Raw genomic sequence first — 15,267 nt, forward strand, 5'->3', positions numbered from 1 at the left:
TACACAACACTCGGTCTTATTCACACGGACGCCTGGGTACGTCTAGCAAATCTCCCTAAATTGAAGATGGCTGCGCCTATGAAGATCTCACTCCCTCTCATTCTTCTTAACAAACACCATTTTTGTACGAGTTCGGTTGAGTCTTTTTGGTAACAGATTGGGCTCGGGATTTGGTAGCTTATTTGTAGCGGCACAGTATCTTGCTAGGGTGTGCCTACTGTACGGTAATATATTTAAAAACGTGAATTTTCCACAAAACAAACACTCATACAATTGAAAATCTAAACATTGGAACCAACCGGTTACAAGTTCAAACAAGTAATGAATCCAACTCTTTAAAATTTTATCACTTTTATTAACCTAATATTTACAGTGATTCTTACAAACTATCTGTACACACTCGAATAAAACCTACTCCTAAAGTTAGTTAAAACATCTTACACTGTGCTGCCTGACTCTGCCGTCATCTATCCTCAAGGGGCAACTGTTTCACAGTCATTGTATGTAGCAGATCATGATGCGGAGCCATCTTGCCTTCCTTATTTACGGGATAAATAAATTAAAGGACACTTATTCTCTACCCTCTTTCATGGTCCTAGCAACTATAAAAGTTTAACACCCTCATTTTGTAACTGTAAAAGAGAAGCAAACCAAAAACCCTCGATCTCCCTCGAGGAGATAACTGGGTCCTGTTTGCTGTATGGAAAATAAAACAATGAAACCATAATTTGCTCTTACTGTACTTGCTCGCCTCTCCTGCATTTTTGCATCACTTCGGTCACGCTTTCGAGCCAGTTATCACATTGTAGACGTAGTGCGGGTTGGTTAAAATTTTATGACTAAAACAGACGCTCTTCGAGCTTTTAGCAGTATAGATACACAAAGTCTCACTGTCGGTGGTTGATTGACATTTTCTGGGAAAGAGTGCTCTCTCTTTTGCTGAGCAAATCTATCCATCTGACGACCTGCAAACTTTGATGTTTACTTCTTCGTAGTTTTAAAGTTTTTTTTCTCCAAGGAAAGTACCAATTTCTGTGAAATTCACAAAGTTCCGTAATCGGTAATCGATTTCAAGATCCTTTCGTAATTATTTGAGCGTTTTTAAAAATTTTCAATTGGAAGCCCAATTTTTCACTGCCTTACATCGTTTCACTATCTCTGGGTCACATTTTCCGTCCGTATCGCCGGCTGATATTTTGGTGTAAGCGTTTAGGTTGTTGCTTTCTCTACTTCCTTGTTTCGGGATTGGTCCTGGGGTGTATCCTGGTGGGTCGATGCTAGTGAATCTTCTCCTTGGTGAGCTGAATGATTTGCGGCTTCAGTACCCGTCGCACCATCAGCCGGAGGAGGTAGGCCGTGGCCAGGAAGAAACATATCACATCCAAACCATAGTAGGCAAAGAAGCTGGAAAATGAAGTGTTATATTATTTTACTTTTGAAATTTGAAATAGTAAGAGTTAAAAAACCTTATTAAAATTGGAATCAATAATGAACAGAGTAAGGTATGGTAAACCCAACATCTATATACAGGGGATACTCAAAATAACTGGGACAGGTAAAATTTCCACATTTCAAAAAATGTTCAACTCACTGTAACTTTTCGAAAAGGGCATCAAATATTCTCAAATTTTCAACTAGTTGTCTCAAATCAACTAGTTGTGTATCAGTGGTCAAAATTTGGAAAAGATCGGGCTATTCTACACGATGTTATAAAGGATCTAAAAAAAAGGCATAATTATTCGATAGCCAACTTTGAGCTGTGATATCCCCGGATTCAATGAATGCAATGATATTTTGATCATTCATGACTTATCTCTCTCTCTTCTTGGCGTAACGTCCTCACTGGGACAAAGCCTGCTTCTCAGCTTAGTGTTCTATGAGCACTTCCACAGTTTTTAACTGAGAGCTTCCTCTGCCAATGACCATTTTGCATGTGTATATCGTGTGGCAGGCACGAAGATAGTCTATGCCCAAGGAAGTCAAGAAAATTTCCTTTACGAAAAGATCCTGGACCGACCGGGAATCGAACCCGTCACCCTCAGCATGGTCATGCTGAATACCCGTGCGTTTACCGCCTCGGCTATATGGGCCCATATTCATGACTTATATTAGAAAAATAATCTAATTGTTGTAATTTTCTTTCGTGTACAGAATTTCAAGTTTAGTCAAAAATTTTTAATAGCTCGTTATATAAGTTCATGACTTATATAATGAGCTATTAAATTTTTTTCACGAAACTTGAAATTCTTTACACGAAAGAAAATTACAACGATTAGATTATTTTTCTAATATAATACCAATTTATCCAAAACTTCATCATCGTTTCAAAATTCGAGATAGTTATTATAGTTTATTAAAATATCCTCTAATAGACTTGAATATATTTATGTTTCAAAGGAAAACTACCAAATAGTCGGCCCTTAATTGAAAAAGTTATGGGATGCATATGAAAAATAGATAAATTTACTTAAAAAAACATAATAAATGGAATCGCTATAACTTTTTTTCTTATTAATAATTTCAAATTAAGTCAACTGTTTTTCAAAGTTCATTATATTAGTCATAATTGATCAAAATTTCATTGCATTCGGTTCATTCAATCCGGAATATAACTGCTCAAAGTTGGCTTTCGGATAATTATACCTTTTTCTAGAATCTTCATAACTTCGTGTAGTATGGCCCGATATTTTCCAAATTTGAAGTCAAAACTTGAGAATATTTGATGCCCTTTTCGAAAAGTTACAGCGAGTTGAACATTTTTTGAAAAGTTAAAATTTTACCTGTCCCAGTTATTTTGAGTATCCCCTGTATCTATATATATATAAATAAAAATGGAATGGTGTTTGTATGTCCCGAATAGGCTCGCCGGGAACGGGCCAACGGATCCACACCGTTCTTTCAGTATTTCATTCGTGTAAGGCTCCGACGTGTTCATACGAAAAAATAATTGGGAAATTCGACCGGGAACGCACAGAAAACGAGAAAGTTCGAAATTCCATTTTGCGGGGCATTTTTCTTCAGAGCTGCTGCATGTCAAAAAACACAGTATACAGGCAGAACGAGGTTAGCCGGGACAGCTAGTTACGAATAAAATTGATGCTCACATATACCGTCAAGAGGTGAGATCGATAGTTGATTCAGGAATTCCAAGAACGCTTTTTAGTAGACGCCTTCGGATCTACAAACGCAACTAGTTGTCTTTGAGAACTTTATGATCAAGAACCATACTTACGCAGCTTCAGGTAAGTAAAATCTATCAAGTGATGAGTTCAATAACTTTTAAGATTCTTCAAGAAATCCCTTGAGCAAAGGTCATCTGATCTGCAAGCGTGATAAGTTTTGAACATCTTCAATTTCTTCTGAAACAACAACTTTTGGAACGTCCTAAAACAACAAACATCCTGGTACACGTCCTCAAACTCCCTGAAACACGCTGAAACGCATTGAAATGCCCGTGAAATCTCCATGAACTGACTAAAAGCTCACCTGGAACCCTGTGTAGCCCCCTATAAGGCCCGGAAACTCCCCTGAAACCAATAAAACGCCCTCATACGCACTGAAACGTCTCTGAAATTCATTAAAAATCCCCATGAAGGCCGTAAAGGCCTGAAAACATTCTGTTAAGCCTCCGAAATACCCGGGAACCCATTGTTAGAAGACGACTCTGTAAACCCCTGTTAAAGCCCCCAAAACTTCCGAGATCCACTCTGAAGCTCCCTATTGTGTTATGAAATATCTTAAAACGCCTTGAAACGCCTCCTCAATCCTTTTGAAAACACCCTGAAACATTTTGAAGGCCCCTGAAATTCCCTTGATATGCTTTGATACACATTGAAACCACTTAAAAACCGCCTTTGGATCTATCCTGAAGCTCTGCTGAAAGCCTGGAATGTCTCAAAACGTTTCATCCAAAACTCCCCGGGATTTCACCTGAAAACCTTAAAGTCCAATAAAATTACCGAAGACCTTCCCCCAAAACCCTGGAAGCCTTCTGAAATCTCCCTTAAATGCAGTAAAGTCCCCTAAGCCCCTCTGCAACCCCTGAACTCTCTTGAATCTACTACAAACTCCTGAAATGCTTTGATATGCCTTCAAATTGCTTTAAAACCACATTGAAATTCACCTAAAGCTCTTCCGAAATCCGCTGAAGCCCCAGAGAATCTCTGAAATATCCTGGAGCCCCTGCGAAAAGCTTCTTAAACTCCTCTGGAAGCCCCCTTGTGCGTGCGTGTAAGCTAATGTCATGCGCCGTCTACGGCTCGTAAAACTTTAGCAGTTTATGCCCGAAATCTTGGAAAACTAACTACTTTGAAGTAGGTTCAGTTGATCATTCCTGATTCGCATTGATCTGGCTCTGTACACAGTTCCCCATGGAAATAGTGTTGCTTTGATCAGTGGCTCTCAAGCTTAGGCCACCGGCCATACTGATTTCTTAAAAATTGGAAGTGAAAAAGGTTTTCAGATTGTGCGTCTCAAGAAGCATTTATTACAATTAAGAAGTGTTCCAAAGCGCAGTGGTCCCAAACTGAGGCCACTGACCAGGCTCCAAGGAAAAAGTACCCGGCCCAAAAAACGTGGACACTTTTTCCTAGCGATTCTTGAGAAATTCTTATGGCCCGTGTCTCCAGATTGGGAACCACTATGTTTTTAAACACAACTATATTGCATCAGTGCTTCGTAAGGCGCAGAATCGAAAAAAAGCATTTTCATTTCATCCTCAAATAAGAGGTTCTTGGGAACTTGGCTTGGCCCTCGACCATGGATTGGAAAGCACTGATCTTTGCAGAGCATCCGTATTGTAAATATTGCACCTCAAGACGAACCGTCCGAAAAAAAAAATGCACTACTTTCTAACGCTTTCGGTGCTTGAAAAATTCCCGTGGCTCGTGACCTCATATTGGGAACCACTGATATTTGCAATTGAATTCGATTGGCCCTGCTGTTTATAGGGGCTTTGGAGGCTTTCATCAGTGTGCTCGAGGGAGGTTTCGAAGGGGTTCCAGTGGATTCCAGGTGGTTTTGGGGGCTGCAGTATAGTTTAAGGAAAAACAACGGGTTTTGAGGTAATGGGGGTTTATTGAGGCGTTTCAGAGACTTGAACAGAGTTTTAAAAAAGGCACACCTTACACCTACACCTACGGGACTCTCAGAGGGTTTCTTAAGATGTTTCAAGACGTTAGTGGATTTCTAGGACATTCAGAGAGCTTCCGGGTAGGTTTTATGAGAATTTTCAACATGTCTTATTGGATTTAAAGAGTAAGTCTAAAAATAGTTCATAATGCAGCGAGACATCACTAATTACTCTTGTAGATTTGATAAATTTCTTTAGAATCTCTCTCAAGGAACCTTGGGAGAAATGTGTTAAGCAAATCTGGGTGAAATCTCGGAAGGAATCCCTGAAATATTCCAGGAGAATACCCCGAATGAATCTCTACTAAACGAATCTTGGAAGAAACACCCGAGAGAATAACAGAAGAAATGCAAAGAGAAATATCTTGAGAGATTCCCAGAGAAATCAATGAAGAAATTCATGGAAGAATCGCAGGAGAAGCCCTCAAGTTATTCCGGGGAGAATCCCTTTAAGTATCTAGTAAGATATCCTGGGATTTCCTGATGAAATCCATGAAGGAGCCCGGAAGAAACCCGTGAAGGTATGCTTAAAGGGCCGTTCATAACGACCGTCAACGTGGTTTATTAACAGCCCCATTAAAAATCATCGAGTAATCTGTAAAAAAATCGAAAAAAGTCACTTTGAACATCCTGGAGAAATCCCAAGAGCAATTTGTGGCAGAATCTAGAGAGAATTCTTTGAAAGATCCCTGAGAGACGAACCAGCCAAGGGCTGAAAGTCTCTCTAATAAAGACAAATCAATCTTTGAAAGATTCCCGGAAGGAATCCCTAGAAGAATCCTGTAAAAAGGATTTGCAGAAATCCCGGGAGGAATCCTTGAAAAGATTCCTGAAGGCTAACTGATGCCTTCGGGGATCTTTTCAGAAATGTCTTCCAGGATTTTTTCCAGGAAAATCTCTGAAGGAGAACTTGTATTTCTAAAGCCAATCCGAGAAGAATCAATGAAGGAATCGTGGGAACAGATTTCTGAAGCATTCTTTAAAAGGATCCTTAAGAAATCCCAAAGAATATACCTGAATGAAACTCTGGAAAAAATAACTGAAAGAATGCCTGTAGAATTTTTGGGAGGAATCATCAATGAAAGCCGTAAAAAGTTTTTGAAAGAATTTCTCAAAATTTGTGAAAATTATTGAAGGAATCCTAAGAGGAATTTCCGAAGGAATCCCGATTGAAATCTCTTAAACTATTTCAGGTGGAATCAATGAACGACTCTTGGGAGGAATCTCAGATGGAATTCCGGAAAATGTCCATGCAAGATTATAACACGCAGACAAAATTTTGTAAATTCAAATAAAATATCAATTTGCTCAGGCCACAAAAATACACCTGTTTGGAGCAAATCAAACGTCACATTTGAAGCAAATGCATTCTATGTTTGAAACAAAAATGCATCTTCTGACAGATTATGTTATAAATAAATGTAAATATTTTTGTTTTTTTGTAGCAGGTCGGCCCTACGGAAATAATTGTTTTCCCATTAAACTTGTAAAGTCATTTCCTTCGTTGGAAAAACCCACCTTCCGTGATGGACTTTCATGGTCAACATCATGGAAACTTACGGTGAACCTTGCCTTTTTTGCAGGAGGAAATCTTGTTTGATGTGGCAGCTGGAACTTTTGAGTTTTGTTTATGTTCTCGACGGCGGAACGGGGGGCTCCTCATTGGGTATTGTCTAAATCAATATATAACTGCGTTAGTTTTTAAAAATTAAAGTTTTTGTTTTAAACATTTTATCAGTTTACCGAATAAACATGAATATTTTTGTTTCAAACGAACAAAATTTTTCTCCGTGAAAGATTGCATATAGAAATGAAGAAACCCCATAAAGGAATTCCGAGGGAAATTGTTGATGGAGTTTTAGAAAAAAAGTACCGAAAGAAAGGAAGAAGATAGTAGAATTCCTGATGAATTCCCTGGAGGATTCCTTGACAGAAACCCATGAAAAATTTCTAAAGAAATCCCGGGAAAAATCAATGAAGAATACCTGGAAGGAGTCTTCCAAAATTCCAGGTGGAATCCTCATAGAACTCCCTACATTAATCTCGGGAAGAATGCCTGGAAGAAGGCTGGCAGGAGTGCCAGGAAAAATCAATGAGATAATTTTGGAAGGAATCCCGGGGAAATATGTTAAGAATCCGTGAAAGTATCCCAGAATGAATCCTTGGAGATATTTTCAATGAAGGCACAAGAAAAATCAATAAACAAATTCCAGGAGGTATCAATGGAGGCAACTCGGGAGTAAATCCTGTAGGAATACTCAAAGGAATCCTGAGAGAAACCCCAGGAGGAATATTGGAGCAATGTGTTATGGAATTTTGGGAATAGTCCACGAAACAACTCGGAAGGAACTCCGAGATAAATTGCCAAAGGAATACCAAAGCATATAAATGAGGGTAACATTGAAGTAATCAATGAAGAAATCCCGGCACGAACACCTGTTGGAATGGTGGAAAATACTCCAGAAGGAATCTTAACACAAATCTCTAAATAAATTGTTGGAAGTGTCGATAATAGAAAGCCGGGAGGAGTTTCGAACAGAATTCCACAAAAAAATCAAAGAAATCCTTAAAAAAACCTGAAGAAATCCCTGAATAAAACCCCAAAGAGATTGAAGAATCCTGTCAAGAATTCTTAAAGAAATCCCAGAGAAAAATACTGAAGCTATCCTAGGTAACAACCGGAAAACCCTGGAAGAGTTTTGGAAGAAATGATTGCACAAATCGTAGGAATGCCGCTAGGAGTTCCAGATGGAATCCCTGAGGATTTCATTACGCAAACCCAGAATACATGTTTTTACCACCCGGGAGAACTCCCTGAAGGAAACCCCGTGAGCAAACAATGAAGTAATCCCGAGAAGAATTCTGGCAGAAAACTTGAACGAATGTATTGTACAGTAATTTCCAAGAGCAATTACTGCAGATATATCAGTTGAAAATGTTAAAATGTTACTCCAAGAGAAATTTTTAAAGGAATCCTTGGAGGATTCTGTGGAGGAATTCTTGCTAGAATCATGGGATGTATGGGGATCATGGCAGAAACCTCTGAAACAATACTAACAAGATTTTTTAGAGGATTATTATCAGGCTTTCGTGGAAGAATTTGAGGAGGATTTTTCCAATGATTTCTCTAGCAATGCCGCCTGATAGAAGTCTCCAGAAATGTCCGTTGAGATTGTGGGAAAATATCTTCAAGAATTCCTCCAATAATTTCTCCTGGGATTCTTCCAGGGAGTGCATTTGGAGTTCCTTTATGAATTCCTCCTGTGATTCGTCCAGGGATTTCTCCAAGAATTTCTTCATGAGTTTCTCCAGGGATTTTTTTTTTTAATTCCCGTAATAATTTCTTTAAGGATAACTTTGCATCCACGGGAATTTTCTGGGAATAACTGAATAGAAATGGTTCCAAGGATTCCTCCGGGAAATCCTCTTGGAGATCCTCTAGAAATTTCTACAAGGGTGAGTAACTCATTAATGGATTTCTTTAGAAATTTGGTATTCCAACAGGAATTGCTTCGGGAAGCACTGCAAGGCTTCTTGGAGAATTCACACCACGAACTCCTGGAGAAGCAGCATTTACGAGTAATTTCAATAGAAAATCTCAAAAGTGACCAAAGCGAATTTCCAGTTAGAGTGCGAATAGAAAATACTGGAAGAATCCCTTGAGCAATTCTGAAAGAATCTTAGAATATCTGGAAATTTCCAAGAGGACTTCTCGGATAAATTCTAAGAGGAATGTCTGGAGGAATTCTTGAACAATTCTCTGGAGGAATCACATGAAGAATTTTGGAGGAAATTTAGCAGGCATTCTGAATTCCAAAAGAAATATGAGAAGAAAAATATCCGAGGAAATCCCAGTATTTTATTTATTTTTTTTTAATTATTATTTTAATTCTGCAGGAACTTAGTAGGAGAATTTCCTAAAGGAACTCTCAGAGGTTTCTTCAAAGATTACATTGGGAGTTTCTTTTGGAATACTTGCAGAAATTCATGCTAGTTTTTTTCAGATATGTCTATCAAGGTTTCTAAGGAAATTTTTGCTGGTATTTCTCCAACAAATCAGCTAGGATTTCTTCCTGGATTTCTTTAGTAATTGCTCTTAGGATTTCTTAACAAAAAATATGATAGAAAACGAATCAAAGTATTACAAAATGTAGTGTTTTTTGAAAATAAAATATAAAATAATCATTTTAAAAAATTACACTGGTGAATCTCGTAGTTTTCTTTTCAGAAAACACAAAAGTTCTACAAAAATGCTTCAAATATGTAACCATCCATTTAGAGTTGAGCACCTTGACTTTTTGAACACTTTTTTTGGGCAGCCTCATCTTGGACATCTTGGACAAACCCAGAATTTTAATATGGTATCTGGTAGGAATCGTAGGCGAACTATTATGACGAATTCCTGAATATTTTCATAGATAAATCCCTGCGAGAGGCATTCCATGTTGACCAAGATATTAGCGGTTTAAATTACATCAGTACCATCATCCGGTATTTTTCCTTCTAAGTTTTTGATACGTTCCTCTTATGTACTTGAACGGTCTTATTGAAGACGCCCTCTTTATAAATTTTCGCTGGATTGCTATTTGTGCAAGGGATGTCTTATTAATACCATTTATACACTACCGAACAAAGATTGGCAATATAAAAATATTGATATAAAACACCATAAAGGTATCTTTTGGTTGGGCTGATAAAAGATGGCCTCAGGAGCGTTTCAGGAGGTCTCAGGGCAGTTTAGAAAGTGTCAGGAGATCTCAGAAGAGTACCTGGAGGTCTAGTGGTCTCTGGGGCGCTTCATGCCAATTTGGTTTCAGGGATCTCAGGGGGTTTCAGGGGCTTCCAGGGTTCTCAGGGGCGTATCAGGGGGTCCCATGGGGTTTCAGAAGGTCTCAGCGGTGCTTCAGGAAGTCTCATCCTTGTTCCAGAAGCGTGTAAACAATCTCATGTGTTTCAGGGGGTACCTGGAGATCTCAGGGGTGTTTCAGGGGGCCTTAGCGGGTTGCAGGAGGCTTAGAGGGTTTCCTCAAACGCATCTTAAAACCCCTTATTCCTGGAGTGGTTCAAACGCCCCTGGACGACTTGGAATATTTGAAACATTCCTGATACTTTTTAAAACTCTAAAAGCCTCTGAAAACCTCTTCAGAGCCCTAAAACCCCCGTAATACTATTTAAACTCTCCTGAAATTCCCATGATCTCTTTGAAATGCCCCTATACGCCTATAAAAAGCTCCTCAAACCCCTTGAAACCCTCTGGAACACCTAGAAATGCCATTAAGCCCCTTCAAATGACCTCAAAAGGCTCTTGAGACCTCTCCAGAGAAACCATTTACATGCTCCTGAAATGCCTTAAATCGCCACTATAGTCTCATTAAAATGCCCTTGGAATTCCTTTAGGGGCTGTCCATAAACCACGTGGTCATTAGGGGGTGGGTTCGGCCAATGACCATTTTGTATGGACAAATAAAAAAAAATGTATGGATTAATGACCACGGGGTGGGGGGGTTGGGTGTGGGTGGAGGTGAAAAGTCCCAAAAAAATGACCACGTGGTTTATGGACAGCCCCTTAATCAGTTTGTACCTATTGGAACGCTTTGAAGTGGTTTTAGGAACCCTTTGAAAATCCCCTCAAAACCCTTGAAGCGCCTGAAATGCTTTCAAACGTCATTAAATCGTAAACGAAACCATCTGCAACTTTCTGAAATGCATTAAAAAACCCTTGGAACTTTTTGTAACGCGCTTTAACGGCTCCTGAAGTCTTAACGTTAGGATTCCTTGAGACGTCCCGTAATCCTATTGAAAGGCCAACAAAACCTATCGAACCACCCTTAAAAGGCTCCTGAAATACTCTGTAACGTTTTTGAAACCCCTTGGAACCACCTTTTTGGGGTATATGTGAGTTTCCTGGAAATCCCTTTGACCCCATTTCAAATACCCAGGAGCAAGACCTGTTCTCACGAACTAAACTTTCGTTAAGTCTTAAAGTCCTTACTTAACTTATGTACAAAATTTCCTCTTTAAATGCCCTTTTCAATTTATGCACCCCCGGTCCATGATATCCCTTTCCTGACGAACCAACACAATTGTGCTGTTGAGCAACAACAGTTTTGCGTAATTTTTTCAACTGTTAAGTTTTTGATTTACCTGATGTAAATTGTTTTATATGTTGAGCCATTACATATACTTGCATGTGTGCAAACAAACTTTTATTTATGTTGTGTGTGAGATTTACCACAACAAGTTGAACAAAAAGCGAGCAAAAATTGTAAAACATGAAAAAGTTTTATCTGTCGCAAATTTTTGTTTTTTGATTTATCTAGGTATTTAAAACTACGAATCGAAAGTTAAAGAGTAATTCTTGCAAATGCCAAAGAAAAAGTGTTGATTTTTTTTAAAATCTAAGAGTTCTGGAGAGCCAAAATTGAGAAATTTGTATGGAAATTTCAGTTTTTTGCTCTCCGTCCCGAAAGGGATATAAAAAAATATATACAGATTTAGAATTCTATTGATTTTCTGTCAATGTCTATCAGTCTACCCTACAATACTTTACGAAGCACTTGCTAAATTGAACAAACTTACGAAAGATTCCTGGCCGGCGTCTGCAGATGGTAGGCTCCATTGTGCCGCAGGACGTACTCGGTCCAGTAGACTGCCGTCTCTAGAGGAGTCGTTCGTGTGTCTTTCAGCAGCGTCTGCCGTCGCCTAAAAAATAAAAAGATTTACAATAACCAAACAAAGATATCACTTCCCCCATATACTTGGCCTCATTGCGGAACTTCGGGTCGTGGATCACGCGATGGATCCCCCGCACCAACTTCTCCGTCGTCAACGTCTCCAGGTCCAGCTGGAGCGCATACCCATCGGTTTCCGCCTTGGCAGCATTGGCATCGTGATCACAGAACACCGGCATCGTCACCACCGGAACGCCGTGGTACACCGTCTCGAACATACTGAGCAGGCCGCCGTGCGTTACGAACGCTCTCAGCTTCCGATGACCTAGGATATCCTGCTGGGGTAACCACCGGCCAAGCCTCACATTCGGCGGCAGATCGGTCAGCATGGAGGAGTTGGCCTCGTACTTCCACAGCACCCGATAGGGCAACCGTGAGAAGGTTTGGATCAGCAGCTTCCTCAGATGGTCCGGCATGTTGGCGGCCTTGACCGAGGATCCCATCGAGACGTAGATGAAACCGGACTCACCGGCTCCGGCAATGAAGTCCTCCAGGTCCTTGGGCAAGGGTCCAGCCGGTTTGCAGTGGATGCACGCGATCTCGGCGATGTTCGGCAGCAAAGGTCGAGGATAAGTCACAGTGGCATGACCGTTCTGTAGTATAAAGCTCACATTCCGCGCAAGGTCCCACACGTGTGGAATGTCCGCGCCGAGATGACGCCTCACGATGGCTTGCAGAAGCGTCATACTGGCCTGATGAAGAAAATGACGAGAAAAGAAATGGTTAATTGAAAGATTATGACAATACAATGGACTCCGCGACCTTGCCGTCAGGACAGAGAGAGAGAGAGAGAGAGACCCCTCAAGAAAGATGAGTGATTACTCGAGGTGATTGATTCATCAACGGCCGGCGCGGCGTAAGCCTCGTTAAGTGGTTCAAGTTTAACAAGGGGCAGCAGGAGGTGAAATGAAAAACATGCACCGATTTGGAGAGACGACTGCGCCATCAGCGTAAAATATGGTCATTATGCATGTGTAAATTGTGGATTTTCAATCTCGCTAATCATGGAGACGACGACGACGTGTTGTGCCGGCTGTTGCGGCCGCGGCGACCGATTGACCGGGTGTCGACTACGCGAGGCAATGCAAAATTATGGTCAGTGTAGTGCTAAATGATCCCTAGCGGGAATGTGGGCCAGACGAGCTGCGCTCCACTGGCGATGGTTGGGGGCTTAGCCTGAAGAACATACATTTAATGATCTGAGTTTTATGGCTGAATGTCAATAATAGCATGGTAATTAGGCCGTTTAATATGTTTCGTTCTGTGACAAGTGGTTTCCGTTGTAAATAAATCTCGGGGTCATTCAAGTGACCTGCCGTACGTAACGAGATGACATCTACTGTCCTGGGTTTACGGGACCTGCCACAAAAGTTTATTGGACGCAGTGGCCTAATTTTCCCAACAGGGAAGGAAAAAAAGAATCCTGAGATTAGAGCAGTGGTTCTACAATGTTTTAAATACGAATTTATGCCGTATAATATGCATCAAGGGCCCATATAGCCGAGGCGGTAAACGCACGGGTTTTCAGCATGACCATGTTGAGGGTGACGGGTTCGATTCCCGGTCGGTCCAGGATCTTTTCGTAAAGGAAATTTCCTTGACTTCCTTGGGCATAGAGTATCTTCGTGCCTGCCACACGATTTACACATGCAAAATGGTCATTGGCAGAGGAAGCTCTCAGTTAATAACTGTGGAAGTGCTCATAGAACACTAAGCTGAGAAGCAGGCTTTGTCCCAGTGAGGACGTTACGCCAAGAAGAGGAGAGAGGAATATGCATCAAGACTATGTTACAAAACATATTCTCGTATTATGGTATACAGTTTGAGTAAGACCTGTTGGCCTACAGAATAGATCAACAAGCCGATTAAGCTCAGAAAACATCTTGAAAGGAACTTAGAACAAAATAATGACTAATAATAGAATAAAAATAAAATCATCAGATGAATTGGTAGTAAATTGCAAAGTATTAAAGAAGAAAATAAACTACCATTTGATCGGTCGTGTCAAAAACCTTGATTTGCGAATTTATACGCAGATATGCTCTGAATCTAAGACAGGGTTTACCATGCCAATCAAGTCTACCTGTATAATTCAATAAATTGAAATTTATGAATATAAAACTTAATTCAAACGTAGGATTTTCCGCATAGCCGCAGTTGTGAAGGCTTGGGTATTCACTAAACTGAGAAGCGGGCTTTACCCAGTTGAGACGAAGAAGAAGAAGGAGAAGAAAATGAAGAAAAAGGAGAAGGAGGAGAACAAGAGGAAAAAGAAGAAGAAGTAGAGGTGGAAGTAGAAGTAGATGTAGAAGTAGAGGAAGAAGTAGAAGTAGAAGTATAAGTAGAAGTAGAAGGATAAGGATAAGAAGAAGAAGAAGAAGAAGAAGAAGAAGAAGAAGGAGAAGAAAAGTAAATGTAGAAGAAGAAAAAGAGGAAGAAGAAGAAGAAGAAGAAGTAGAAGAGAAAGAAGAACAGGAATAATACGAGAAAGTAGAAGAAGAAGATGAGGTCTCCCGATAGCCTAGTGGTTAAGGCTATGGACCGCCAATCCGGAGGCGGCGGGTTCGATTCCCGTTCCACTCGGGAAAATTTTCTCGACTCCATGAGTATAGTGTATCATTGTGCTTGCCTCACAATATACAAATTCATGCAATGGCATGGACCATAAATGGAGAAAAAAAAAGTTCTACGCGTATGGTCAAATCTTAACCGTTACGTAGTTATTGAACTTCCTATGTTTTTGACTCTTATTGCCTTAACTGGCTATAACTTGAAAATGGTCAAACTTATCGAAGTTTTTTTTTACCCTTACTCGAAAGATTGTTGAATTTTCTATCAAATGGCATCTTTGAATCGATTGGTTTAGTTAATAACTAAGTTTTCTAGAGCAAATAGCTCAAAAGTAGCGTGTTTTAATATATTTTTGTCAATTATCTTTGAAAAATGCTTAATAATTTAAAATTCTTTCTTAGACAAAGTTGTGGCCCCTGTTCCACTTTACAATTCGTTTTTTGATATCAAACTTCTATCTTTTATCGTTTTGTTGCAATTTCAATTTTAACATCGCATTTCAGATCATAAATTTGCAACTGTCATGGAAAGCACTTTTTTGCGCATTGTGCCGCACATTTAAATCAAAATTGCAAGAAAACGATAAGAGCTAGAAGTTTGGTGTCAAAGAACGAATTGAAGAATGTAACAGAGGCCACAATTTTGCCTAAGAAAGAGTTTTAATTTATTACGCATGTTTCAAAGATAATTGGCAATAACCAATAAAAATACACTATTTTTAGCTATTTTGCTCTAAAAAACTTAATTATTTAACTAAACCAATCGTTTGAAAGATGCCATTTGATAGAAAGTTCAATAATCTTTCGAATTAGGGTAAAAAAACTTTGATCATTTT

At 39.7% G+C, this 15,267-nt stretch overlaps 1 protein-coding gene across 5 annotated transcripts in view; it reads right to left on the reverse strand.

Moving 5' to 3' along the window:
- Positions 1 to 334: 334 nt before the first annotated feature.
- The window catches only part of LOC109418392 (UDP-glucosyltransferase 2), a 740,033-nt gene continuing 725,100 nt past the window's right edge, over positions 335 to 15,267 (reverse strand). For 4 of the 5 annotated variants that reach the window (XM_062859321.1, XM_062859322.1, XM_062859320.1 and 1 more), the window contains exon 6: positions 11,716 to 12,553. In XM_062859321.1, coding sequence (XP_062715305.1) covers positions 11,813 to 12,553 — 741 coding nt within the window. In that variant the 3' untranslated portion in view covers positions 11,716 to 11,812. Of the gene's footprint in view, positions 1,405 to 11,709; positions 12,554 to 15,267 lie in introns of those variants that run through there. The other variant, XM_062859323.1, reaches the window with a different exon arrangement.

Source organism: Aedes albopictus, chromosome 3 (assembly GCF_035046485.1).
Source record: "Aedes albopictus strain Foshan chromosome 3, AalbF5, whole genome shotgun sequence".
Classification (NCBI taxonomy): domain Eukaryota; kingdom Metazoa; phylum Arthropoda; class Insecta; order Diptera; family Culicidae; genus Aedes; species Aedes albopictus.